This window comes from Xiphophorus maculatus, chromosome 1, assembly GCF_002775205.1.
Source record: "Xiphophorus maculatus strain JP 163 A chromosome 1, X_maculatus-5.0-male, whole genome shotgun sequence".
In the NCBI taxonomy this organism is placed as follows: domain Eukaryota; kingdom Metazoa; phylum Chordata; class Actinopteri; order Cyprinodontiformes; family Poeciliidae; genus Xiphophorus; species Xiphophorus maculatus.
The window spans coordinates 6,681,776-6,709,064 of NC_036443.1; the positions used below are offsets into that span (position 1 = coordinate 6,681,776).

The 27,289-nt window shown below is 40.0% G+C and overlaps 3 protein-coding genes across 5 annotated transcripts; 1 reads left to right on the forward strand and 2 right to left on the reverse strand.

Annotated features, from left to right (window-relative positions):
• Positions 1-209: 209 nt before the first annotated feature.
• Positions 210-6,732, reverse strand: LOC111609892 (tumor necrosis factor receptor superfamily member 5-like). Its single transcript, XM_023341080.1, has 9 exons — positions 6,661-6,732; positions 2,441-2,534; positions 2,178-2,303; positions 1,585-1,740; positions 1,348-1,435; positions 1,078-1,262; positions 961-992; positions 823-868; positions 210-585 (listed from the first exon to the last, which is right to left on the reverse strand). Exons 1-9 carry the CDS (start codon positions 6,730-6,732, stop codon positions 578-580), a joined length of 807 nt encoding a protein of 268 aa, XP_023196848.1. The 3' UTR covers positions 210-577.
• A 3,549-nt stretch (positions 6,733-10,281) lies between these two features.
• gmeb2 (glucocorticoid modulatory element binding protein 2) lies at positions 10,282-16,746 on the forward strand. Its single transcript, XM_014471301.2, has 10 exons — positions 10,282-10,516; positions 11,890-12,047; positions 12,678-12,760; positions 12,884-13,008; positions 13,091-13,194; positions 13,668-13,825; positions 14,176-14,244; positions 14,331-14,468; positions 14,554-14,676; positions 15,936-16,746. The coding sequence occupies exons 2-10, from the start codon at positions 11,926-11,928 to the stop codon at positions 16,499-16,501; spliced, it is 1,488 nt and encodes a 495-aa protein (XP_014326787.1). The 5' UTR covers positions 10,282-10,516; positions 11,890-11,925; the 3' UTR covers positions 16,502-16,746.
• A 1,961-nt stretch (positions 16,747-18,707) lies between these two features.
• On the reverse strand, positions 18,708-20,920 carry pdyn (prodynorphin). 3 transcript variants are annotated; one of them, XR_002752040.1, is made up of 4 exons: positions 20,783-20,901; positions 20,356-20,569; positions 19,205-20,059; positions 18,708-18,939 (listed from the first exon to the last, which is right to left on the reverse strand). XR_002752040.1 is itself a non-coding variant. In XM_005805774.3 (3 exons), the coding sequence occupies exons 2-3, from the start codon at positions 20,476-20,478 to the stop codon at positions 19,493-19,495; spliced, it is 690 nt and encodes a 229-aa protein (XP_005805831.1). In that variant the 5' UTR covers positions 20,479-20,569; positions 20,829-20,920; the 3' UTR covers positions 18,708-19,492. The 3 variants fall into 3 exon arrangements, 2 of the variants coding, with proteins under 2 accessions (XP_005805831.1, XP_023182656.1); XM_005805774.3 differs by having other exon boundaries at positions 18,708-20,059; positions 20,829-20,920; XM_023326888.1 differs by having other exon boundaries at positions 18,708-20,059.
• Between the last annotated feature and the right edge of the window lie 6,369 nt (positions 20,921-27,289).

Sequence of the window (27,289 nt, forward strand, 5' to 3'; positions counted from 1 at the left end):
GATCTGGTAATTCACTTCTTCACCACTTTGCTACAACAGTCACTATGGTGAAAATGTCTTTGTGACAATAAATGCATGATGGTATTTAATGAAATGAAATTTATTATGTATAAAGTTATTCATTTGTGCATTTCATCTGCAAAAGAAAAACAATAAAAACTGTAATATTTGTTCAGGTGTTTTTAGGTTTTCAGAAAATCTGAAACATATTAGCAATGTTAACATTTTATGTCAGGTTCCTGTGAAGCAGAACATCAATATCAATAAAATGATCTTAAAGCTGGTGGATCATCAGGTTTTTTATAAAACTGTACAAATGTCTGAGGTTGGTTTCACATGGAGTAATTCATTTACTGACGATGGTGGTAAAACTTCGCCCTGCAATCGGCAGGTTGCTGGTTTAATTCCTGCTCCACCGATCTTGGTCATTGTGTCCTTCTGCAAGACAGTTCAGTCGTCTTGCCTGCTGGTGTTGATCAGAGAACCTGGTGGTGTCAATGTTTGGTAGCATCACTTCTGTTAGACTGTCCCAGGGAAGCTGTGGCTACTAGCTAGTAGCTTGTCACCATCAGTGTGTTTATTGTCCTGTATAGAGAAAAGGCACCAAACCTATTAGATTTTAGTAGAAACATCCAGACAGCTGCTCAACCAGAATCCTTGATATCAGATTTTAGACTATAAAGACGTTTATTTCATTCCTTAGTGAAAATAATCAATCTCAGTCTTTCAGAACAATGACCAGAAAAAACTATCTATCCTATATTATTATTATTATTATTAATGATAACACTATTATTAAGTAAAGAACAAAGTTCTTCTTACCTTGTACATTTAAACAAACTCCCTGTTCTTTTCCTTCTGCTTGGTCCTTTCATGTAGAAAACGAGACAAATTATTGACTAAACTAAATATTGTTATCAATATCTGTTCACATTACAGTTCAGTTAGAAACCTACTTACCCTTTGGGGGTTTTGTAGTTTTGTACAAAAGTCTGTTAAAAATTAAATGTTACAATTATTAAAACAGTAAAAAATAAAATGCTGATAATATTTTAACTACAGTTTTTTTCAACTCACTTGGTATTTTAATTTTTTTAGTTTTCCAGAGAACAACAACAACAACAACAATTGTTGCTGCAACTAATAAATAAACCACCAAAACACTGATCACAATTTCTGTGGTGTTGGAACTTTTTCCTCCACATTCAGCATCAGTTGAAGCTGTTCCTGCTTTTATCAGATGAAGGTTTTCATTTTCACATCTGAAATAACAGAAACATGAATCCAGGTAAATCATTTGGTAAAACATTATCCTGTGTTTATGCTGTTTGTAAGAGACCAGCTTACTGTGTGTGAGGCTGACATGACAACATTGTTCCATCAGAAAATGATCCACTGCTGCATTCAGAGCATTCTGTGTCTGTGGAGGCTGTTCCTGGAGAAACACAAATCACTTTAAAGTTAGTCAGAAGATTCTGATCTGATTTTTAGTTCTGACCAACATGTAACTCAGTTTATTCTTTTCAAAAGTCAGAATTCATCTAAAAATAAAAGCATTTATGTGTTGAAGAGAATCAGACCAACCCATCCTGCTGATGTAATGTCCTGGTTCACAGCTCCTGTGTTTCTGTGCTACAGAACAACCTCCTGATTTAAGGTCTGTACAGTAGAATCCCTCCATTGGTTCACAAACTGTGTCTGCAGTTATTACACATTGTCGCTTTACTTTCAGCCCAGCTCCTGTGAACATATTCAGATTATACATGTATGGAGAAAACTAACAGCAACATGGTGAATCTCAAGACATCTTTAAGTCAGACAGTTTGTCCAACTGAATAATATCTGAATCGTTTACATAATTTACATTTGTGTTCAAAATAACAGCAACATCACTAACCAGATTTAGCACTGATTTTATAGAAATTATATTTCTACATTGTAAGTGAATATGTATCAGATGTAAAGAGACAGAAAACAACAAACCCAACTTTCATGAACTGAAAGTAGAAAAGGAACAACATGGAGTGAGTGAAGCAAATATTGCTGAAATATAAAAGATTTTAACACTGCAGATATTTAGAACACAACTGTTTGTGTAGTTGAGGAAGCAGATGTGAAAATGATTTCATAAAAAAAAATAAAAATAGAAATAGAAAACAAAGTCAACATAACTGCACCTGAATCACAGGTAGAACATGGATTACATTTCTTTTGTCCATTTGGCAGGTCCATAAATGTCCCATGTGAACATGGCTGACAGGATGTAGTTTCAAACTCAGTGCAGTCTGTTGTGACTCTATAGCCTGTTGGAAAATAAACAGTTTATCATTTTAAAGAATAAGATGGGTTGCATGATGAACAAGATCCAGGCAATGAAAGCAGCCTGTCTATAACAGAGTATAAATATCAGAATAAACAATAATTCATAACTGGAACATACCAACATTACACCTAGGACAGCACTCTTCTCCTATCCTGTATTCAGTTATATGACATCTGATGGATTTGGCTCCAATTTTTCTCATCAGAATCACCTGTGAAAAGAAAAACATTTTTTCTAACCATTAGGATCAGATTGTAGCTGATAGCAGCATTTCCCTTTAAGATCATTTATTGTTTATCCTGCTTTGATGACACATTTTAGCAGTTCTATGTCAGCATAACATTAATTTATACCAACAATTTTTTATATTATTAGATTAGCTTCAACCTGTCCTTAGCATTAGTTGCTGCAGTTATTGAATTTAATTCAGTTTAGGGCTGAAACGATTCGAGTTCCTGGATTATTAAAATTCCTGGAGGAAAATGTATCTAGAAGATTCGTTAAAATATGTTTTATTATGTAGCACCGTTTCCACCAGGGTCATTATTTGTGGAGGGCAGCACTATTACTACCGTCTATGAGTTGTTGTGAAGAGCTAGCAGCAGCAGCATGGTGTTGAATTGTGTGGCGTTTGTCGACAAATAAGGATTGTTGAATTTTGTGGCGCGATGGTTGGAGTATGAAAACATTTTTGCTGTTGGAATCACGTTGCCATGGTTTTGGAGCAAAAGATAGGAATGGATGGAGAGAGAGAAAGAGAGAGAGAAATCTGATTCCCCTATTAATTGTAAAAATATTCTATAGATTACTCCATTACTAAAATATTCTTTTACAACAGCCCTAATTCAGTTTATTTATGAAGTTCCAATTCACAACACATTTCATCTTAAGAAACTTTACAAAACTATTTATATCAAGAAACGCAACAATATATTCAATTCAATTCTAGAAATCCAAATTTGATTACATATTTCTCTTTTTGCTTTTCTGTGAAACCTAAATGTTTTGAAGAGAACAAAAACACCAATAACATAATCAGTAACATCAGTACATGTCAATAGTTTCTGACAGTAAAACTCTCTGGCAAAACTTCTATACATTTTAAAATATGTATTTTGTGTGTAGCAAAAAGGGAATTTGTTTTCAAGACATGTCAAACTTAAAAAGAAACTGTAAATAAATCAAGGATCTGATTCTGAAGACAGAGTTTAAATCATTTATAAAATTACCATTTGTAAAAACAAACAAAAAAAACACTTTTTTATAGAAATATAAATTGTTTTGTCATAAATAAATTTACCAGCAGCATAAATGTTGTTGCCCAAGATGTCATTGTCAAAGGCAGGATGAGGATGAAACTTGTCTGGAACAGAAAACATCCTCTCATAGAGATGCAGGATGAAAAAAAATTGTGACTCTTAATGCTGAAGGTCAACGTCTGTAAAACAAGAAACACAAACACATTGTTAACCTGTAGGAACTCTGGGAACTGCAGCATGAAGCAGGGCTGCAGAATGTTAGGAAATCATGCAGCATGTGATGCTGTTGTTGAATGTTGAGGTGATAATATGACTTGTGATAAATTAATGGCTAAACATTAATGATTTCTTTCTTCTACAGTTTTTGCAAACAAACACATTGAGAAAATAAATTAAAGTTCTAAATCTGCTGTAGTTGTAATCTCTCAATGACTTTGTCATCTTAAAGCCTGGAAAATATTTTCTACTGTATTAAACAAAAATATCACTGGTCAATAGAAAAACACATTTAATACCTTTTGTATATTATGAAACTTTCCAGTAACAGCAACAGTAATATTTTTCTGGTTACAGATTATTTTATTCCTGTTTATTACTTTTTATTTGATGTCATCTGTTGATTTTATTGTGCTGCAAACAAGATGTTTATTTTTTATTATGATTATATTTATTCAAATATTGGATGAAACTAGTTTGAAATTAGGTTTGTAGTTTATACTTTAAATTAGGCGCGCGACCCAACGCGGCGTCGCGGCCGCTGAGTGATGACGTCACGCGATGACGTCACTGGAAAAAAATCCCCTTTCCCACGTTCACGCGCTCAACGCGAACTCTTAAGGCAAAACCTTGATATCTCTCAGCAATAAACAACAAAAGCAACATATTAACTTAAGCTAATGAACTGACAGGTTTCATGTCTAAATCTGTTTTACTGACGTGGTAAAAGCGATTTGTTTGTTTCACTTTCGGAGATAGTTTTTTTTCCCCCCCAAACAAAGATAAACAGTTTTAATTAAACCAGTAGCAACACTAGTTTTCATAACTTTGTTTCAAACTAATCCCTGAACTACAGAACAGAACTCCTCTCCTTCAAAGTTCATATTTTCAGTCTTCCGTGTTTCTCCACCCAGTTCTTCTAACAGAGGAAAATAACTACCGTCGTTTAAGGTCCGCCATTAAAAACACAGAGGCCTGATATGAGCAGATAACAATGTAATTTTACCTGAAGTTTAAACCGCGATGAAGTTAGTTTTCAGTTGAATGTTCATCATCTTCAGACATTCACTTTAGAATTTCCTTTGGTCAACAATGTCATAAGATCCGTGGTTGATTTTCTTCGTCTTCTGCTGTAGAGATCTTGTGATTCTGTTCCTCTGTGGAAATCTGTTCCTCCTTCCTGCGTCGGGAGCGCGCATTGCAGCCAGAGAGGCGGATCTGACCATTTTCAAGCTGAGTGAAGCTGACACCCCTCCCACAGCTGTGTCAGCTTCACTCAGCTGTGGGTGGGGTGTCAGCTTGGATTCCCCTGGAGGAGCTGGAACAAGTGGCTGGAGAGAGAGAGGGAAGTCTGGGCCTCCATTCTGAAGCTGCTACCCCCGAAACCCGACCCTGGATAAAGAGGAAGAAAATGGATGGATGGATGGATGGATGGATGGATGATCCTCCAATAATCTCTATTTGCATTTTTAATAATTCTTCTTACATTTGCTTGCAATTTTTTGTATTCATTCAGATTCTGAAAGTTGTTATTTTTTAAATAATTTGAAAGCTTTATTTCATTTCTTGACAACCTCAGAACATTCTGATGTCCACCAGGGTAAAAACCTTCTTTCCCTTCCCCCACCTTCCTTCCTTATAGCCTGATTAGCTGCTTCTAAGAAAGCATTACATAATTTAAATCATCAATTCTACTACTCATATCCACTTTTAACATTTTTATTTCACTACTATTCCTAAATGTTTCCCAATCTGCAGACCTAAAACACAATTTCTTCATCCCTTTTATACAATACCTCTCTATATTTAACTTTATTTCAGTCATAACAGGATAATGATCACTTCCTATAGTTGTTTTATTGATTACTTTCCATAAACAAACACCTGCTATAGAATTTGAAACTAATGTTAAATCAATTGCTGACTCTGTATTATCTCTAAAATTAATTCTGGTTCCACTTCCATCATTCAGACATACCAAATTTTTAACATCCATTGTTTCTTCTATGATATCCAAATTTTGATCATTATGATGACTCCATAATGAGTTATGCCCATTAAAGTCCCCACACCAAACAACTTTACCCTCTAAATAAACACCAAGTTCCTCCATTAAATCTATTGAAAGTCTTTTACATGGATTATAGAAGTTGATTCTTTTAAATTGCCCATTTACTGTCCAAATTTCAATAACAACATATTCTAACTCTCTTCCTTAATAATCTAAATTGAATTCCTTGTTTTATGAATATTATACATTCTCCTCTAGATCCTCCATCTCTGTCTCTTCTAATGCTTTCATATCCAACCATTCTTCTCAATTTCTTCCTTTCAGGCTCATATGTCTTACAGTTCATCAATGTGTTCAACTTTTTTTTTCTCTCCACATCCTTCACATTTATCATTATTTTTACTCCCTATTAAATATAAAATGTCATTTAAATAAGTATGACCTACTCTTAATCTAATCATTATTATTTCTTCCCTTCTGTTTCTGTCATTAATATTTCTAATTAATACTGACTTTTGTACTTCATATAATCTTCTGCCTTTCTTATCTTCATTCCACCTTTTTTTCCATTTTTCTATTTCTTTACTCTTAAGTGATTTCCCTTCCCCTTTTCCAAAAGGAATTGTAATGTTATTGCCCCCCCTAAAGCCCTTTTTGCTCATTTATCTGCCTTTTCATTGCCTTTTACACCTTCATGTGTTGGTACCCAACAGAACCACATATCAATGCCACCCCTGTATAATCTAAATAGACTTTGCTGAATTTCTAATACTAAATCTTTCCTATTATTTCCTTCTCCCTGAATACTTTTTTTATAGAAATATAAATTGTTTTGTCATAAATAAATTTACCAGCAGCATAAATGTTGTAGCCCAAGATGTCATTGTCAAAGGCAGGATGAGGATGAAACTTGTCTGGAACATCCTCTCATAGAGATGCAGGATGAACCAAATTATGGCTCTTAATGCTGAAGGTCAACGTCTGTAAAACAAGAAACACAAACACATTGTTAACCTGTAGGAACTCTGGGAACTGCAGCATGAAGCAGGGCTGCAGAATGTTAGGAAATCATGCAGCATGTGATGCTGTTGTTGAATGTTGAGGTGATAATATGACTTGTGATAAATTAATGGCTAAACATTATTGATTTCTTTCTTCAACAGTTTTTGCAAACAAACACATTGAGAAAATAAATTAAAGTTCTAAATCTGCTGTAGTTGTAATCTCTCAATGACTTTGTCATCTTAAAGCCTGGAAAATATTTTCTACTGTATTAAACAAAAATATCACTGGTCTATAGAAAAACAAATTTAATACCTTTTGTATGTTGTGAAACTTTCCAGTAACAGCAACAGTAATATTTTTCTGGTTACAGATTATTTTATTCCTGTTTATTACTTTTTGTTTGATGTCATCTGTTGATATTATTGTGCTGCGAACAAGATGCTTATTTTTTGTTATTATATTTATTCAAATATTGGATGAAACTAGTTTGAAATTAGGTTTGTAGTTTATACTTTAAATTAGGCGTCGTGGTCGCTGAGTGATGACGCTACGTATCTTCCCCGCGTTCACCCGCTCAACGCGAACTCTTAAGACAAGCAACAAAAGCAAATAAACTGACAGGTTTCATGTCTAAATCTGTTTTACTGATGTGGTAAAAGCGATTTGTTTGTTTCACTTTCGTTACACCCATAAATTATTAACATAAGACGATACAGTTTTTTGCCAAACAAAGATAAACAGTTTTAAAACTCTGTTACATTTATCCACTACTTTGTGAATATGAACTTTCCAAGTAAGTTTTTCATCCAGCCATAAACCCAAAAACTTAAATTTCTTTACCCTTTCTAATTCATGACTACACTGTATATATTTGCAGTTTTCAGACAATTTCTTCCTTGTAAAAAATGAAGTATTTGTTTTGTCTATAATTAATTTTGAGTCCCCATTTCAAAGACCAGTGTTCTGTTTTCTTAATTGCCTCTTGTATCTTTTTAACAATAAAAACATTGATCCACTAATTCGCATCTTTTTCAGTTTTATTAAAAATCCTTCCTTCCACATCATATCATAAAGTTTCTCTATATCAAAGAAAACAGCCACCACACTAACTTTCCCTTTTCTGATTTCATGTTCCAAACATAGAATAGGATCCAGAGTGTTTCTACCTTTTCTAAATCCACTTTGAAATTTTGATAAACATCCCCTCTTCTCATAAAAGTAGCTCAATCTTTCATTTATCATTCTCTCCATTATTTTACATATATGTGAGGTTAAAGGTCTGTAACTTGCTGGATTTGACCGCTCTCTAGCCAGACTAATTTGTGTTGCTAAATTATTATATTTAGCTAAATATTATTGTTGAGGGCCACAAGCAGGCCTCCTGACACACAGATTAAAAAAAATAAAAAATTGAAAAAAAACTTGTTGTGAAAAAAAACCCTCAAAAAGTGGCACCAGGGCCATCAATATTATATTGAAGGTGAAATAGACAGAACTGTATTTTGGGTGTAGCACTACTGTTTACCATTTTCAATGCAGAAAATGTAGCTGGAAATGTTGTAAATGAGAAGGAATGATGAAAAGCACAAATGATCCATCGTTATACATGTCTTAAAATGGTTTTGTTCTGCATCTTTCAGCTGAGTGAAATGAATTTTGTTTTTTTGTTGTTCTTTAAGGTCATTTTGATCACTTATCCTCAATGGTTTAATCCTTCTGGTGTTTAGAGAACACCAGAAGGATTCTCTTTCATTCACCACTATTGAAAGTCCACATTATTAAGCAGTAAGTTTAAAAGAATGTTGTAGATCAGTTTCAAATCATGTAAACAACCAAGAACATTATCAAAAACATTGTTATGGGTTATTTTCAGAATGGTTTAATTAAAGAAAATGTTTTTTTTTAATTGTACTTTTAAGTTCCTAATTCACAGATGATAATTTAGATAGAATAAGCCAGTCATGGCTAAATTGTATGTGAATCCTCAGAGTTCTCACATCATGCTCTACATTAGTATTTACTGACGTTTTACTGTGAATTGTCCTTTAAGATCCTATTTCTTTGACTTTGCTAAGGCCTGATGTTGTCAAATCTGAGTTATTTCGAGCTGAAAGTTTGTTATTGTTTGTCCGTTTATGTTCTTGTCACCGTTAACCTGGTTAAAATAATGTAATGTGTAAGATTTCTGGTGTTCAGTAAAGAACATAACAAAATTAAGTTAAGCCTACTTAATTGATTTGTGTGGAACCTGCAGACAAACTTGAATTTATTTAACTAACAAAAAAAAAGTTATATTAAAAAAACATAATGGTTGATGAACAGCAAATGTTAGTTGTTAAAGTAACATAATTTGTAAATGTTTAGTGAACAAATGAAACATAAGTTCACTCAGTGTTTGGTTTGTCAGAATAATACAAAATAGTTAAGTTAGTTCAACTAACTTCCATTTTGTCAATCTGAAGTGATCTGAAGTAGTTGGGTTAATTCATTAATTTTAGTTCAACATAAAGTCATTATGTCAGATTACTATATCTGTTCTGCTTTCAATTAACATAATACAATTATATGGAACCTGTTTGACATAAAACAAAATTATGTTAAGTCAAGGATTCATTGCTTTAAGTTGACTTAAATGGGCCCCCATATATGAAGAGGGGATTCCCAGTTCTGCCAGTTTACACACTAACCTGTCAGGGAGGATGGTGTTGAATGCTGAGCTGAAATCAATGAAGAGGATCAAGAGAATCAATGAAGAGGATCAAGAGAATCAATGAAGAGGATGCATGAGTAGTTATCTCGATATTCAGGTGGGACAAGACAGGAAGCAGGACAGTGGCCACAGCATCTTCACTTGACCTGTTAGCTCTGTAAGCAAACTGGTGTGTGTCAAAGGTGCAAGGAATGAATGAATGAATGAATGAATGAATGAATGAATGAATGTGACTCTGAACTGGTCTATCTATCTATTGATCCAAAGGGAAATTAAATGTCGTAACTCTTATTAATTCAGGTTCTTCAGAGGGTTTTTGTAGATGGTGATGGCTGTTGGCAGGAAAGATCTCTTCTAGCAGTCCAAATCAGAGCAAATCTGAAAAAGCCTCTGACTGACCACACTACTGTCCCAAGGCAGTCTCCTGAAGAGGATGGTCAGGGTTGTCCATAATTTTCTCGGCTTTATGAAGAATCCTTCTTTGTATCATCATCATCATCATCATCATCATCATCATCATCATCATCATCATCATCATCATCATCATCATCATCATCTCCAGAACAGAACCATCTTTCTTTATCAGGCTGTTGAGTTTTCAGGTGTCTTGGAGAAGCGATTTATCTAAAAGTAACAGGATGCTCAGCTTTCGACTCGACTTGGGGACGTCTGGTGAACAAAAACTGGTGATGCATGAATCCACCACCAGGGGGCGGAGGTAGGTACAATAGCTCAACAGAAGAAGAGTAGAGGCGGAAGAGGCGAATGTATACACAGAAAAGAAAACCGCTCAGTGATATGAGTAGATTAACATGAGTTTAAAGATTCTCATCCCAACACTGAAGCCGCAGACATTATTAGATTTTATTATTTCTTAGAAATATAATCAAATAAACGGGACATCTGTCTGTCTGTCCTGTTTTAAATCTAACTGGAGGCTTTGAGGTGGACAACAGTTTTCATCTCCCGCTGCCAGCAGGCAAAGACTGAAGGTAAAAACTCCCGTTTATTTATTTATTAATGGCATCTGGACAGAGGAGCACAGTTGCGGTGATAATTATTTAAGATGAATAATAACCTGGTGCTGAAGTTGGCATGTGTTTCACAGCTGATTCTCCAGATTAAAGGATCATTCCGCTGCGTCAGTGAAACCTCACCTTCACAGAAACTATAGTTTAGGAAACTTTTATTTTATCGGAGATTTCTTGACGCGGTTCTGCTTAAAACTACATCGCATCTACACATCAGAATTATTCGGCACCAATGATGGACTGAAAAAACACACCTTTTATTGTTTTTGTGAAAATAATAGGACTGACTATTTTGTTAAATAAACTTATTTTTTTGCTAACCTTTTCCTTCCATTTTCCTCCATCTCTGTTCACATTTCATCCCTCAATCGCTACAGCAGTAGTGAAAGAGTTGCGACAAAAACTAACAAGTTAATAAAATTCCTCTTAAAAATTGCCTGATGTTACCAGGCAGGACAGTGAAGACACGTCTGGTGTGGTCTCTGGTCCAGGACTGTTTGACCAGTGGACTCTTAGTTCTGAAAACGTCTCTGTTTGGGGCTCCTGAAGCTCCGAGTCCAACAGCAGCATTTTACCATATGAATATGCTACCAACTGTTGAATACAGTTTGCTGCACAATCCACATCAAGCCTCTAGTCATTGCTTTTTATTATGCTACTTTTTCTATCACATTTCCTCCTTCCACTCAACTTTCTATTAATATCTTTGTATGCAGCTCTTTACTGATCTCCAGATTCTTAAGCAGTGACCTTTTGTGGCTTTCCCTCCTTGTGGACAGTGTCAGCTCTGTTGCCTTCCCTGTTATTATTTGGCCTACAATAGAACAAATCTCTATCGCATCCCTTTTTACATTTAATTTCCTAAGAAGCATAATTTTGCACTTCTTTCTGCTGTAAGCCTTAATCATGAAAACCTTTGTATAGATGTGATGCATAATGTTTGTCATCTTTCTTTTTTTATTTTGCTCTATGTTATCAGAATATTTCTGGATGGTTTTATCTGACAGTTATTAGGTAACTGTGTGCAGACCTTGTGCTCTCAGAGAGCAAATAAAGACATGCTACACAGGTATTAGTCTCTTACTAGTTGCCTTGTTCAGTTCTCATGAAAATAATATGTTTTTTTAAGCAAACTAAATTTCTGGTTATTTAAAAAAGAAATACAATATATTTTATTAATACTTCAATTTTTTAAATATTGACACTAACCACACTCAGTGACCAGATGTCCACAGAAAATAACACAGGGAAGTAAAGCCACCTCTGTGGTTTTCCACATTTCCGTTCTGAGGCGCAGGTCAACGACGATGACGACCATCTCTGCTCTGCTCTAGTTGCAGTTTCAGACGTCCGTCCACAACGTGGTCAGCATGGCAGAGATGAGTGAGGTGGTCATCGTCACCCTCCCAGAAGTCGTGTCCAACCAGCTCCCCTCTGTGATGGAGGAAGACAAGGCCGTGCTGGTAGCCACTGAGCTGGCTCCTCAGGCTGGGTAACGCGCCTTCTGCTTTACAAATGTGACGAGAGAATTTGATTTATTTACTGTCATCGTCCACATTCATCAATAGGTTGGATTCCTGTAATCAATTGTCCATCATTTACAGCGGTGGTCAATATTCTTCATTATCCGCTTGGACCTGCTTTATCTTTTAATGCAGCAGGATAATCTCAAACTTGAGCATTTAGAAACAAATTCAGCCTTTAATCAAAGTAAATTTAGTGGGGATAAAAAATGTTGGGTTAAATAATTACAGGCACAGATACTGGTTCCCATAGCAACCCTGTGTGTTTCCATGGGGTATAAACATGGTTTATCCACTGGGTAGGCTGGTAGAACTGGGAGACCAGCTGAGTAAAGAAGCTTCTGCAGAGCAGCAGCGGGTCACCATGACGTAACGATAGGAAGTGATGTCACAAAACGACTGCTCTGTCCGAGCATTACAAAATCGGGTCTAGATACTAGATACTCCTATACAGTGTTGGTCGATAAGTATTAGTAAGTATCCTCTGGTCTAATTCCTTTTCTGGTTTGGAAGGATAGGAGTCTAAAAAGTAGCTGCTAAGTTAGTTTTTCTGGATTCCAAGTTATAATTCCTCTTACAGACATTCTGCTGTTTTCCAGGGAGGACATCCTCACTGTAGCGCCAGTGGAAGCAGAAACCGAGGCCACCGCTGATTCCATGTCGAAGGAGGAGGCAGTAATTGGTAAAAACGAGCTGCGCTGAGTAACGGGAAGAATGAGCTGATGGCACATAGCTGCTGGGCCTCTTCCTGTTCAGAGATTGTGTGACGTAAATGTTATTACTTCCGTTGTCTCCGTCTCTGCAGTGAAGCTTTCTGAGGAGGTGGACGTGGAGGCCGACGTCTTCTACCCGATCACCTGCGGAGACGCCAAGGCCACGCTGGTGTGGAAGAAGTTTGTCTGTCCTGGGATCAACGTGAAGTGTGTGCAGGTGCTCCGCCGGCTCACGCCGAATCCCATTTGAGCTCGCTCACCCTGACGAACTGTTTACTCATCCGTTTTTCTCCTTTCAGTTCACCGATCAGCTCATCAGCCCCAAAGAGTTTGTGTGTTTAGCAGGAAAATCCACCTTAAAGGACTGGAAGAGAGCTATCCGCCTCAACGGCACCATGCTCAGGTTGGGACTGCTGGTCTGGACTTTTATTGGTGGCATTATGTCGGTTTGAAATGTCTGAACGCGTTTCTGTGATTTACACATGAATGGATAAATCCTGAAGGCGGAGTCTCAGAAACGGCAGCCGCTTTTAAAGAGAGACGTGTTCAGTTTCAAGGCGTCAAATTACAAAATCACATTTCTGTTGAGTGATATTTGATTCATCCAGCATTGTTATTACAAATGGAGTTACCATAGTTACTTGTTTGTGCTATTAAATGGCACTGTGTGGCTGGACAATAAGTAATGCTGCCCCTTTAAGGTGAAGGGTGATGAAATGTTTCCCATGTTAATAATAAAAATTGATAGTTTTAAAGAAGACAACGCCATCATCATCTATTTCCTCATTTCATACATTAATAATTTGCAGTTGCAACCACAGGGTGGCGCTGTTTCCCCAGTCAGTGAGGACCCTGCCATTTCTCTTCCTGTCCCAGGAAGATCATGGACTCTGGTGAGCTGGACTTCTATCAGCACAGTAAGGTGTGCTCCAACACCTGCCGCAGCACCAAAATCGACCTGGTGGGAACCAAGGTGTCGGTCAGCTGCGACCCGCCCGCCGACCTGCTGTCTGCTTCTGCCTCTTCAGCTGACTGTGAGTTCCTCGGCCCGAACCGTCAACTGGTGTGTGAGCCCATCCAGCAGTGTGTGGTGGGAGCGGCGGGTCACATTCTGGTCAGCCTGGCCGAATTAATGCAACTCTTTACTCATGGGTGGAACCAGATTCCTCCTCGATGATTTCAAAGACTCACAGCCACATATTGAAATAGCATCATAATGTTATTAGGTTTTTATTGGGGTGAGAGTTTGAAACGTCTGTGACAAAAAGTCTGAAACTAATAGATACGTATTGAAACAGATACTTTTTTATAACATTATTTGTGTATAAACTGTAGAAAGCTTCACTGCCTGATTCTCTCTAAGCCCATCTGCTCTGTGTCGCAGTGAACGGAGCAGCTATCTCATTACCAGATGTGACAGAGGAACCCTCAGAGTGGGTCACGACGATTGGAGGTGATCATCAGCTCCTAGACCCCCCTGTATCCCCCCCAGTGATCCCAGTATAACCCAGTATAACATGGTGTGTGTCTGGTCTGCAGAGGACTCTGTGGTGTTCTGGCGGGCCGTGAAGGAGGCGGGCCTTTTGGAGGAAGTGGTGGAGGACTTCCAGAAAGAGGTGCAGGAGATGTTGACGGGGCTGCAGGAGCGAGTATGTGATCCGCCGGTGGAGGTCAAAGGTCGGAATCACGCACCGTTGCCGTTGGCTCTCCTGGAAGCTGATTTCTGAGACGGTGCCTCACCCTCCTCTGCTTTGTTCCTCAGACGCTGTTCTGCTCAACAACATAGTGCAGAACTTCGGCATGCTGGACCTGGTGAAGAAGGTTCTGGCCAGCCACAAGAGCCAGATGGACCGCTACAGAGAGCAGTACACCCGCAGTCTGGCAGGTGAGTTATCGCTGTCCCAGCAGTCAGCCAGAACCGACGATGATGAAGGTCAGACCCCCGTCAGCCGATGGCTCCACTAGGTCTGCTGATGTTCGAGGTTCTTAGCAGGTGGCAGCAGTTGCCTTTATTAAACCTTTATTAGCAAGCAGAGCGATGACACATGACATTCACCGAGTTTTATCAGATCTCAGGAGAGATTTTGATGCATTTCTCTTAACAGAAACTTCATCAGCTCTTTAGGTTTCTCAACTCAGAGCTTTAGCTCCATCTACAGGTTTGCAGTAGAACTGCCCACACTCTGTTTTGGTTTAGAAGTATGTTTTAGGTCTTAGTCAGTCCATTAAGGTGTAATGTTCCAGTATTTTAGTGACTGTAGTCCAACTGCCTTCAGATCATTACCAAGCTCCAGCTGTGTAGCTATTGGCTGATTCCCCAGCTTTGTCCTCATCACCATTGGCTCATTGACGGCAGATCGTTCGTCGAGGTCCAGATGGCATGTGTTTGATGCTCGTTTTACATTCTTCCATTTAACAATAACTCCCAGTCTTTCTCAAGGCTGGTGGACAAACTGTCTTTCTCTGGCCACAGGTTCTTTATAAACGGAGATCAACTTTATCTGATCTCCAGGTTCAAAATGCTACATTTATCCCAGAGGGAAATTTGTGAACAGAAATGCTTCCAAAATAGCCTGTATGTATATCAATAGCTAAATCATATAGAGTGGACCTGCATCAGTCCAGCCTATACCTGCCTCTCCTGTCAGGGACCATGGATCATTGGGTAAGAGGCGGGTTTACCTTGGACATGTTCCCAGTCCAAACCAGGACAAACTATACAAACTGAAGACTTTGTTTTGACTTCCATTCTCTTTAGTAAACTACATTTATGCATAACCCCAACATTTCCCCTAAACCTAACCCAAAATCAGCACTGCTCTTCCTGGGGCCCAGACTTTGGACCCCAAGAACTTCTCCATCACCACCACCAATGCAGCTCCAGTAGTTTTTAGAGCAAGATGTTTAAAATGGAGGCATATGAAGATGAGTCTCACTTTACAGCTTGAAAAACCAGCAACATTCACAGTTTGGTGTTTTATGTTATTTATGCATCAGAAATCTGGGGAAAGAAGGTTTTCTAAAATCTTTCCAGATTGCGGTTCTGACCCAACTGTCTAACGGTACAGTTGGGTACAATTACGGTAGGTGAGATTTTCTGGTGGTCATAATGTTCTGCCTGACTGGGTCCGTCTCCCTCCTCAGCTCTGGAGCAGCAGTGTGATGAGCACAGGAAGCGAGCCAAAGAGCTGAAGAGTAAATCTCAGCACCTCAACAACGTCCTGATGAACCTGACCCCGGCGCCGTCCCCACCGACAACCAAACGACCCCGGCTGACCCGAGCCGTCTCCGGCCCGGCCGCGGTCAACGCCACGCCCACTCAGATCGCCCTGCCACTTGGCCAGTTGAGTGGTCTGACGGTGGCCGGGGCCCAGGCGGGCGGCTACACCCTCCTCACCTCACCACTCTCGGGCTCTGAGCTGGGGGCCGACGGCTCCAACGTGACGGTGTTGTCCGCGGCGACCGGTCAGGGGGCCGGCGCAGGTTCCGGCGCCTCCGGGTCCTTCGTTAAGGTGGTGGGGCCGCAGTTCCAGCTGGTCACGCTGCCGCTGGCCACCCAGAGCACCGCGGTGCAGCAGCAGGTCAGCACCGTCACCGTGGTGGACGCCACGGTGACGGCTGCTGACGAGTTGCAGGAGGTAAGCCAGGTTGACGGGGAGGAGGAAGGTCAGCCAGGGCAGGCAATGGAGGAGGAAGAGGAGCAGCAATGAGAAGAAGAACAGCTGCTGGGCTCCCAGCTAGTCTGGACTCGAACTGCTTTCAGGAAGTTGTGACGAGTAACAGCTGGACAAACTTTGAACTTTTCCTCATCCATTTGTCTCACATTTCAGCGTCAGCAGACGGTGTGTCTCGTGTCCTCCTGTGCTTTAATCCTGGTTTTAACCAATATGTTTGACAAAGCTTGTGCTTTCTAGAAGAACAACATGCTCCTTTATTTGGGATTAAATGCTCTGGAAGTGAACAGTGTCTCACTGTGTGCATTTGCTGGCTGATAAAACATCAGATTGATGATTATTTTCCGTTAGACCCAAAACCACACACTACTCTAATTTTCTTCAGGGATCGACCCACCCCTCAAATTGAGGAACAGTCTCTTTTTGCATAGTGTGGTATCGGCCCTTTCTGGAGTTTCAGCCTATCCCCGAACCAAACAACCTAATTAATCTTCTCACCACGGGTTCTCATCATTACTCTGTCTCAACTGTTTATTGTCTTAGCATTTTACCATTTTCACAAAAACCTGTAGACTAAGTGAACGTCCCTCTGCCTCTTTATGGTCACAAATGAAGGCCAGAAAACGAGTGAACAGAAATCGAGCTTTGCAGTAAGACGTTCACCTACCCAGGTGTGTGCACAACTATCTGTTTAGTTGTACACACACCAAAAATAATTGAATTTTTGGTGACCTCAGTCAGTCGTTACCTTGAGAAATAATGAGACTTGGTATGGTGTAAAACAGGCTTTGATGCCAGAAATGATCAAATGTTACAGGTGATACAAATGGAACAGACACACAGAGAGATTCACCGTCCAGCGCCGAGCTTCGCTCAGCTCACCTTAAGATTGACGCCAAATGAAGCAGAGATTGGAGATTGGCATTACTACATTATAGATGTTTCACCAAAGAACAGCAGCTACCCATATAACACCTTATAATGACTTATATCAAGATAACAATTCAACATTAATATATTAACATATGTTATAATTATATATGTTAATATATTTTTTGCCTAAGAGTGATTTGTAACTGAACTATGTGCTACAACACAAGGTGCCCTGCATGAATCTTTTATTATTAACTGGTGCAATTTGCAGCTTCTGTAGTCCAGTTTCTCTCATGCACCAGCGCGTGTATTCATCATTGAGCCTTCGTCATGGAAACGACGTTAGCGTTAGCATCCCTATAAATGACGCTGAGCTTCTGAATTCTTTCCCTTTGCTACGGGACTTTTGAAGGCGACGCCTGAAGGAGCATTTAGAGCCTCGGAAGGTTTGAACCTGGTGAGAAATCTGCCTGGTGCTGAACACCGTCGCCGCTAAGCAGGAAGGAACCATTTCATGCAGGTTCAGTGTAAATTTGAATGTGTGTGTTTTGGTCTCGGAGTGGTAACATTTATTTTTTACTGATAAAAACAATTTTTTAAAAAAAAAACACTATAATTAATTTTGTAATTGACAAGACCCCAATTTTTTTTTATATTTCTATGAAGAAAAAACAATTTTGTGGAGGGGCCCCCTGTCTGTCAGGGGCCCTTGGAATTGTCCCAACTTTTCCCCCCTTCATGACGCCCCTGGTCCTTAGGATATCTACCGATTCCTGCTGCTAAATGTTCTCATGACAGAGAAACAACTTACTGCCATTCCAGGAAAACCGTCTATCTGCTGTTCTAGCTGGCCATGCTAACTAACCTTAGCATTCATGGCAGATTTCGGTGTAGGAAACCAGCTATAGCGTAGCAGAGAGAACGATGGGCAACGTGAGCAGGGGGTACACTAGGGTGATTGACACTCCTCCTGACTGGTTGTTTCTGACAGAGCGGTGTATTTGTGCAAATGGCAGCAGGACCACAGAGAGGAGGCAGAGAAGCTTGATTGTGTTTTTGTATTATACTGTGACGACATAGTGACAGTTTTAACGAATTTTAAACATTGTTTCTAAAAGTTACATACAGTTTAAACATTAATTTGTACCAGACAACCAGGGAACACACAGCCTGCGTGACGTGGTGGATCTTTGTTAAAGAACTCTAAGGTTTAAAACTAATGTTTTATGGGGAAACATGTACGGCGTCTTCCTCGACTCCACCCTTAAATACTGTCTCCAGACCAAACGTTTAAAAAATATATATATATATTATTCTGCTGCAGATTTTTCCCACGATCACATCTCTAAAACACAAAGAAATTGACAGGAACAAAAGATTTTTTTTTTTTTAATCTTCTGTCACTTTATTACTTTTTTACAACTTTTTGTCAGCTGGAAGTCTTGAACATAGTTTTAAAGCATTTTGGCAAACAAACGGTTACAGGAGTCAGAAACACTTCAGTGATTTCATTCATCTGGTGTAGCCATGGCAACCTGCTCCGGGTTGTCCGAGATGGAGCAAACGTTACGCTGTTTTCCCCATGAGGTGGCGCAAGAACTCTGCTTGGTAAAAAGAATACAAATGGTTCACCTTTATTATATGACGTGTAAGATTTTCAATTAATTGATTTTTTATTATTATTATCTGAAATTACAGGAGGAATCCCCCATTAAGGTAAACTGCGTGGACTAGGAGAATTCCTTAAAAATGTTAGATTTTTTTTAAGAGTTTGGCACCACAGCAAATTTTCCTACTTATTGTATTTGAAGAGTTTAATTTCAGAATAAATAAACACATAAATAAACGATCCGTTTGGATGCTCACCGGTTTCAGACGGAGCCGATCTAAACTCTGGCTGTTCTGCTATCTAGTTCCTCTGATCATGTTCTCATCTTGGCCAAACTTCCAGCAAGTCTAGAGGGGGAGCTGCTCAAACCGTGCGCTATAAGTGATTCGAACTGGGACAAGCAGGGACGTAACCGGCCTAAACGGGACCCTTATGAACAGACATGGTTTATTGGCGAACAGACGGTGACAGATGAGTGGAATCGGCCGGGAATGAGCAGGAGATGGTTTCTGACAAGTCACCGGTGTGAGTTCTTCCAGGGGCCCCTATAGGCTGAGCTCCGCTGAGGAAGAGGAGGAGGAGGAGGAGTAGGGCTCCTCCGCAGAGCGGACGGAGAACTTGAAGTGGCGCCGCAGGTAGCCTCCGTAGCGTTTGTCCCATTTCAGGTTATTGAGTTTCGGCCGGACCCTCCGCATGAAGCCCCCGTAGCGCTTCTGGAGCTCCTCGGGCTCCTGGCTTTCCTCCTCCGCGGGACTCCTCCTTTTTGACTTGGGGCCGAACTTGCGTAAAAAGCCTCCGTAGCGCTTCACGTAAGCGTGCGGGACGGGCTCCTGCGCGGCGGGCGCGCCTCTCACCTCCAGCCGCTTCAGAAGCTCCTCGTAGTTCTCGGGCAGAGCCGCGGCCTTCAGGACGGAGTTGTCGCGCCACGGGGAGGAGACGAACACTTTGTTCTTGTTCTTGTCGATCCTCTTGATGAAGCCGCCGTAGCGCTTGACCAGCTCTGCCTGCTGGGTCTCCTCCGCCTCCGCCGCCTGGTCCTCGGTGAAGTCGGCCAGCCGCGGAGCCGGAGCGCAGCTCTCCAGCTCCTCCTCGTCACACTCCGCGCTGCACGACTGGAGATGACACAGACACACAAGTGAGAGACGACGGCCAAACTCAACTTGGGGATGTTTTATTAAAGCGCGAATATGACAATTATTTTCTAAACCGAAAGAGTTCCACCACCTAAATGTTCAGTCTCGAAGATATCTATGTCTTGAATTAAGTAAAGTTCTTTCAAAGTTATCGAATTGTCAGTAAATGAAAGTTTTTCTCTCTGTGTAACTCCAGTTTTATCTTATGTGGTTTAATTAGAACATTAAAAACCGACGCGCAGCTCTGTCTCGTCCCCGCGTAAAGTTGCTCCTACCAGACTGCTGAGCGCGGCCTCGGGGCGCAGCATTTGTTCGGCGCATCTCTGGCACTGAGACGAGCAGTCCGTGTGGACAGAGGGCGGCAGGCTCAGCATCAACGCCAGGACGTACCACTCCATTCTTCCGCAGATTCGGTGGCGCACGCAAACCAAAGACAGGCCGACAAACGGTTCTCTTCCAGGATTTTACAGACTCATGGGAAACATTCACCTGGAAGGATAGAAGAACATTTTGGTCTTTAAAGTAACACCAATACGTAAAAATTAATAAAAACAAACAAACAAACAAACAATAAACCACACTACCTATGTATTTGGTGCATTTTTTGGATTCGTGCGCTGTGCGTAATTGCGCGTCAACATTTTTTTTCCCTCTGAATATTTCGCAAAGAATTGAATAAGGAAGTAAAAAACAGTGACTTACATTAAAGTCCCAAAGCTGGATAAGAGCATAAAGTGGAAGTCGTTACCTCAGGAGTTGGACAGATACTTCAGCTTTCTGCGCTCCGATCAACACTTCCTCCTCGCGCGTCGCCTTCCTTTTTATCGTCTTCCTTTTTATCTGCGGAGCCTCGCCTGTGTCATCAGATCAACTTCTGCTCGCCGACCAATGAGAAACAAATGTGCTGCATAAGTGATCCCAACGCCTCCGCGCTTCAGGAGTTTTCAACAACGCCCACATGTTGAAAGGTGGGCTATGGACGCGATCATCACTCCATCTCTGGGGCGTCTGGATCAAAACACGGGCTGTAAATCACGCTGACATCTTTATTTTCCCCTCCTCGGCGACACAGAAAACAACTGAGCCCTTAAAGTATGAAGATGGAGAGAGGGCAGCTCCGGCAGTCGTTCTGCAGCTGATTTAGGGGATTCAAGATTGCAGGTTTTAAACCTCAACTCTGTGCTCCACGTTGTTCCCGTGGAGTGGGAGAAAGAGCTTTCTGGCCCAGACACACCGCAGGTTTTTCAGGGAACTTGTTGGAAACGGTCATTGCTGCGGTGGCAAATATATAAATTCATTTCTCCCAATTGACATCTTTTTAATTTCACAATATCTACCGTCTAGTTTGAAATGGTCCCATGTACCAAGTTTAATATCACCGTTTATTAGTAGTAAAGATGATAAATTCAGCAGGCAGGTGCAGAAGGGAGGTGCAGAGGGGGTTTGAGCCCCTGAACTTTTCATCCTTGATGCCCCTAGTGGCCTTTTTGATTTTATTTTATTTTTTTATTTTTTATCTGTGTGTCAGGAGGCCTGCTTGTGCCCCTCGACAATAATATGTAGCTAAATGTGATAATTTAGCAACATAAACTAGTCAAGCTGCCCTCCTCTGGTAATGACTCTCAGTTTCTGCCTCCATGTTGTTCAGGCATCGGGTCCATGGTGAGGAGGAGGGGGGCGGAGCTGCGCCCTCTAACTATCAAATTATGGGAAACAATATTTTTTACCAACATACACTGGTTTGTAAATAAAAACTGTTTCTATTTATTTTTCGTAATTGTACTCGCAATAGTGGGAAAATCCTCCTCTCCCCTAAACACAGAAATAGTTCAGCTGCAGAGAAAACTTCTGACTTTAACTTCATCATTCTGCCCCAGTGCTGGACTAAATGCCCCGGTGCTGGACTAAATGCCCCAGTGCTGGACTAAACGCCCCGGTGCTGGACTAAACGCCCCGGTGCTGGACTAAATGCCCCAGTGCTGGACTAAACGCCCCAGTGCTGGACTAAACGCCCCAGTGCTGGACTAAACGCCCCAGTGCTGGACTAAACGCCCCAGTGCTGGACTAAACGCCCCGGTGCTGGACTAAACGCCCCAGTGCTGGACTAAACGCCCCAGTGCTGGACTAAACGCCCCGGTTCGCTACAGGCAGTCTGAGTTGGTCCCACTGACACATATAAAGGATGTCTGTCTTCAAACATCCTGATATAAAACAACGGTACCGGACTGTCACCGCGACGCAGCTGATGTTTGTGAACAAACCCAAAGATTACATCATATTGTAGCCATGGTAGCACCCTCATTAAACTATCAAGATGATTCTTTAAACTTTACTATTTATTTATTTATTTTCTCAGTTGAATGCATGAAATAAAATTTAACAACATTATCATTCTCAATAAATTAATACTACAGGTTTAGATCTATGGTCTGTGTTACAATTAAACCATTTCTAGGGGCCCCTGAATGTCTGATTGGCCCCTACCAGCAGCTACTGAGTTTTCTTTGCCTTGATGTCTCACAACCTTCTAGATCTCAGAGGAGCTAACATAGAAAAATGATGTAGAGTTAACCTCTCTGAGCTTTTTTGATCTTCAAATCAACCTGCAGCCAAGTTGTCAGATATCATTGGGGCTTATTTAGTAAAATGGCAGCAAATTTGCTGATTTCATAACTTCATTCTCTCTCTCCTCTGGTCAGTTTAACAGCTACAGTCTCAGCTTTAACAGCTTTTTAACACGTTTCCTCCAGATGCAGTTGATATTTTGCAACTTAATGCAATTTGACAAAGGTGCGCTGGTGAACTCTTTGAGTTCAATCAAAAAAAAAAAAAAAAGAAGCATCAGAACCAAAAGTTTGAGAATCTTAGGCTCTCAACCAGAATATTCTGACATGTGCAACTAAAGGTTTATGTTCTGCAAATAACTTTTTCATTTCATGAAAAAGATTAGTGGTTTTAATTTAAATAATAATAAAAAAAAGTTTTTATAAACAAAACCTTTTTTTGATAAAAACAAACCCTATTACAATTCAAAAAGGTTTGACCACAGTTTTTTTTTTTTTACTGAGATAATTTTTTTGTCTGTCTGAAACAAAAAATTTATTACAATTCCTAAAGTTTTGACCACAATTTTGCTTTTTTTATTATTTGATACTATTATTATTTTTTGATTGAATAATTGTGAAACAAATTTAACTCCATAAATGAAGCCACAGGAAGGCAAAGGGGACAAGAGCAGGAGAACCAACTAATAGAGCAAATGGAAGGATCCAGCAAATGCTGAGGGAAATGTGGGAATGACAACAGGGACCAGATGAGCTGGTTGCAGGAACGTGGATGCAGCTGAGGAAAGGAGAAGGTAGAGGCACATGAGGGAAAAATAATTCGCTGGGAGGGGGTAATGGTGGCAAAGGCTGCAGGAGTTTGTCCCACAATCAGTGGATTGCCTCCTATTTCTGTCTTGGGAAAGACACTTCACCCATGGAAATGTGTTTGTGTGTATTAATTAGCATTGAAGCTAAAGTGGGAAAACACACCTGAGCGCTTCACCAGAGACATTAGCTTCATGTTAATCTGCACCACACCTCAAGCGACTGCAAACAGATTATTTATTTACCAATCACGTAATTGGCGCTGTGGATGAGCGGAGGCAACGTAACTCTTCAATGACAGTTTTCTTTTTACTGTTAATTGGAAAACTCTTGGCTAAAAGCTCTTCTGGAGGCACATCGCGAAAAGACAACACAAACAAACGAAAGACAATGTGAAGTGATCGTATAAACACAATATATGATAAAAAATATGAGCATTATGAACGTTTAAAGAGGAAGAATGAAAGTTACATGAACTGACAGAGAATTGGTTGTGCCTCATGACACTGAGGTAGAGTTAATTAATGAAGTGAGGTACTCTGTAAACCAGAAGTCTTTGGCTGAGTGAGTCTTCTTGTCTGTGTTGCTCTCAGAGCAGCACTGTTAAGTGTTGGAGTATCACATTATCTCATGTGTAACGAGTTTCTGCCACAATGCCAAAAAGGTTCCTAAGCAACCTGAAGTAGCATTTCTGGGTGGTTTTTTTTTCTTTCTGTTGCTAATGTTTTGATGTAGCACTGAATAAGTCAGCACCATTCATCAGCAGTAATGTACACGATTTACACAAGGCGCATTTAGACGTGTCTAAAGACGCCGTGTTAAAATGTATTTTTATGTGTGCTATAAAGTAACAACAGAAAAATAGTCAAGCTTAACAGATTAAAAGAATAAGAAATATGTCTGAAAATTAAATAATTTGCAAAGTAGAAAAGAACACGAAAAATAAAAACCATAACACAAAAGCTATCATAAAAAAACAAACATAAAAACTTTATAGAGAGACAGATAACTAACAATTTAGAGATGTGTATACCTTGTTTATCCATCTATTGTCTTCTGCTAATACAAGAATTGTTGCATATCTCATGTCAATTATGCAAAAGTCGGATAAAATGTGATTACACTTTGAAAACTAGCCAACACACATCCGATTTAGCACCACATATGGAAGTGGAACAAATATGGCTTTTTTGTGGTGAAAAGATCAGAATTGTACTGACTGCTATGAAAAAGGTGGATGTGAATCACATCTGGGCAAAAAAACAAAACTTGTATCGGATTTGTCTGCTGTGTGAATGCAGCCTTAGAAGAGCTGATCCCAAAAAAAGCAAAACTGAGACCGCGAGGTTCCCAAAACCAATATACTTCTCTCCACAACTATTCCCTAAAATTCAGTCTCTGAAGAAGCACAAACAGAAGAAGTTATACTGGTGAAGTCTGTGTGTCACTATTGGCTGTAATGAAAAAAAAAGTCAGGTGAATCTGGATCGCTTCCAGCAAGGAAAACAGAGAAGAGCGCAGTGGGAGAGAGCCGGAGTCGAACACAACTTCTGACTGACCTACATTTGTGCCCTCAACATTTCTCTCCAGAAGACTTTGAGTCATTTGTACTAGCAAAAATGACAACGGCTTTAACAGGTGATCATCCCCTTAAGGAGCTAAAACTAAATGCCGTGCTGCCATGCTGAGACAGGCAGATCTTGAAGCTCTCTGAAGTGCAAACGGAGCTATGCTACCTCTGGTACTGAATATGAAACCACCAATCCGACCTGACCAAGGCCGAACCCTAAACAGAGGCTAGCACCTACACCCTAAATGGCTGTTACCAAACCGGACACAGAGCTACAGATACTGGGACATCTCGTCCATTCGGGCTCCTTTCGTGACCCACATTTCATTTCCATCCAATTCTTGTCCTGTCTATCCTGTGTTATCATCTAACTCGGACTAGGAGCTCACCAGCCTGAATTTACCAAAACTACTAGCTACTATCAAGGCAATATTATGTGGGTAAAAATGGCAAATTTGAACAACATTTCTTCTCCCCGGCTTCACAATGATGCTGTTCTTCTTTTTATGGCGCTTTTCAAAAAAACTGAAAGTGTGCAATACCGCCACCATCTGGTCTGTAGTGTGAAGCGGAGCTAACACCCGTTCACTAATAGATCTCGGATCATACATCTGAAAGTGGATTGTATCAGAATTATTTTGTTAAATTAGTAAGGTTTAATTATTGTGACTGATATTTTCATCTGGCTGTTCACGGTGGATTTCAGGTAACTGCAGAGCTCCTAATGAGGTTAAACTGATGTACTGTAAGGTTTGTTTAGACACATAACTAAGTTTTATAAATTGTGTTCATTCTGTCTGCAGTTTTTGCCTCAGCATGTAAATGAGGAAGCCAACAGTAAATGATCAGCCTTACTTCACGTCTCCCTCTCATCATTTGCTGTGGTTTAACTCGGTGTTTAGCCAGAGTTGTTACACCCTTGACGAGAACACGATAGAAAGGTTTTTCATCTCTCCTATTGACCATCACCTGTTCTTTCTAAAAACCTGAAAACTGCGAACTGATTAAACCAGCCAGCGTTTGTCAGAAAGGGGCTTTTCAGCTTCGCTGTGAAAAGGAACTGAGGTCATTGCTGCCCACCACAGAAGCCTCCTCTAATGACTCCTCTTAATCACTGTTTGGTTTTGTATTAACTTTTCTCAAAACTGAAACACTCTAATTTAGTGTTCAGTAATGAAGTGAGATTCAGTTCTGTCAGAAAAGCGCCGTCTCTGGATTCATTAACCCTCTGAACTCCGTTTCTGCTCCCTTTGCACATCAGCTCACTGTGGGCTCCTCTTTTTAAGTTAATGTTTTGCATGTGTTGTGGACATTTTCTCTAACAAAGAGTGAGGAAGAACCGTTTCAAAACCCAAAGATCCAAAGGAAGAATATATTCTGAATCAGCATTTATCCTAAGGCTTTAGAGCGCTCCAAGTCTCCGCTCACTGAACACAGTCAGGAGAAAGAGCAGAACTCAGCTTACAGTTTTACAGGGAGGGTTTCTTTCCATCAGTGTACTTACATTGTAACCACCGTGGTTACAGAACAGATGGCAAGCATACATGTCTTCTTTCACTAGGGCAGTCAAGCACATCATGACGGTGCATGGAAGAAACAATTTAATAACTTTATTGCAATACAGAGGCCAGAGAAATCGCTCCAGAAGACTTTCTCAGGCATTACACTGGAATCATTATACTGTTATGCATTGTTTTACTTATAATCATGTAGTAATCTTAACATTTTCCACTACAAATGCAAACCAGCTACAATATTTCCGCAGTGCTTTAACTCAAACTGATCGTTTCTTTTAATTGTTTCGAATGAGCAAGCCTTGCAGAAGCAGCACTGAACAAAATGCTAATATATATATAAATTAGATTTTCTGACCAATAGAGCCAAAGAAAAACCATAAAAAAATATTTTGTTTGTTTTAATTTCAAGGTTTCTTTTGCTTATTTCTGAAATATGTAAGGTAAATATGTACGTTGCTCCTAAAAGTGGACTCTGGTATTGTTCTTCTCTTCCATGGTTTTATTCATTTATTATTGTCTACGTCTAGAGTATGCAATATTACGCTGCAAACTATTTAAAGCCAACATGAAGTTCTTTAACTTGAAATAACCACGCCGTTATCTTACCCTGTAGCAAGTCGTGTCTTCTTCAACGGTAGAGATAGCAACGTGCCCACGCCGGAGCCGTCACTTTACCTTCTTTAAATGTAGCGCTATTTTGGGGCTAAACAGAGCCTGAAAGACTGACCTTGATTAACAACAGTGAGTCAGT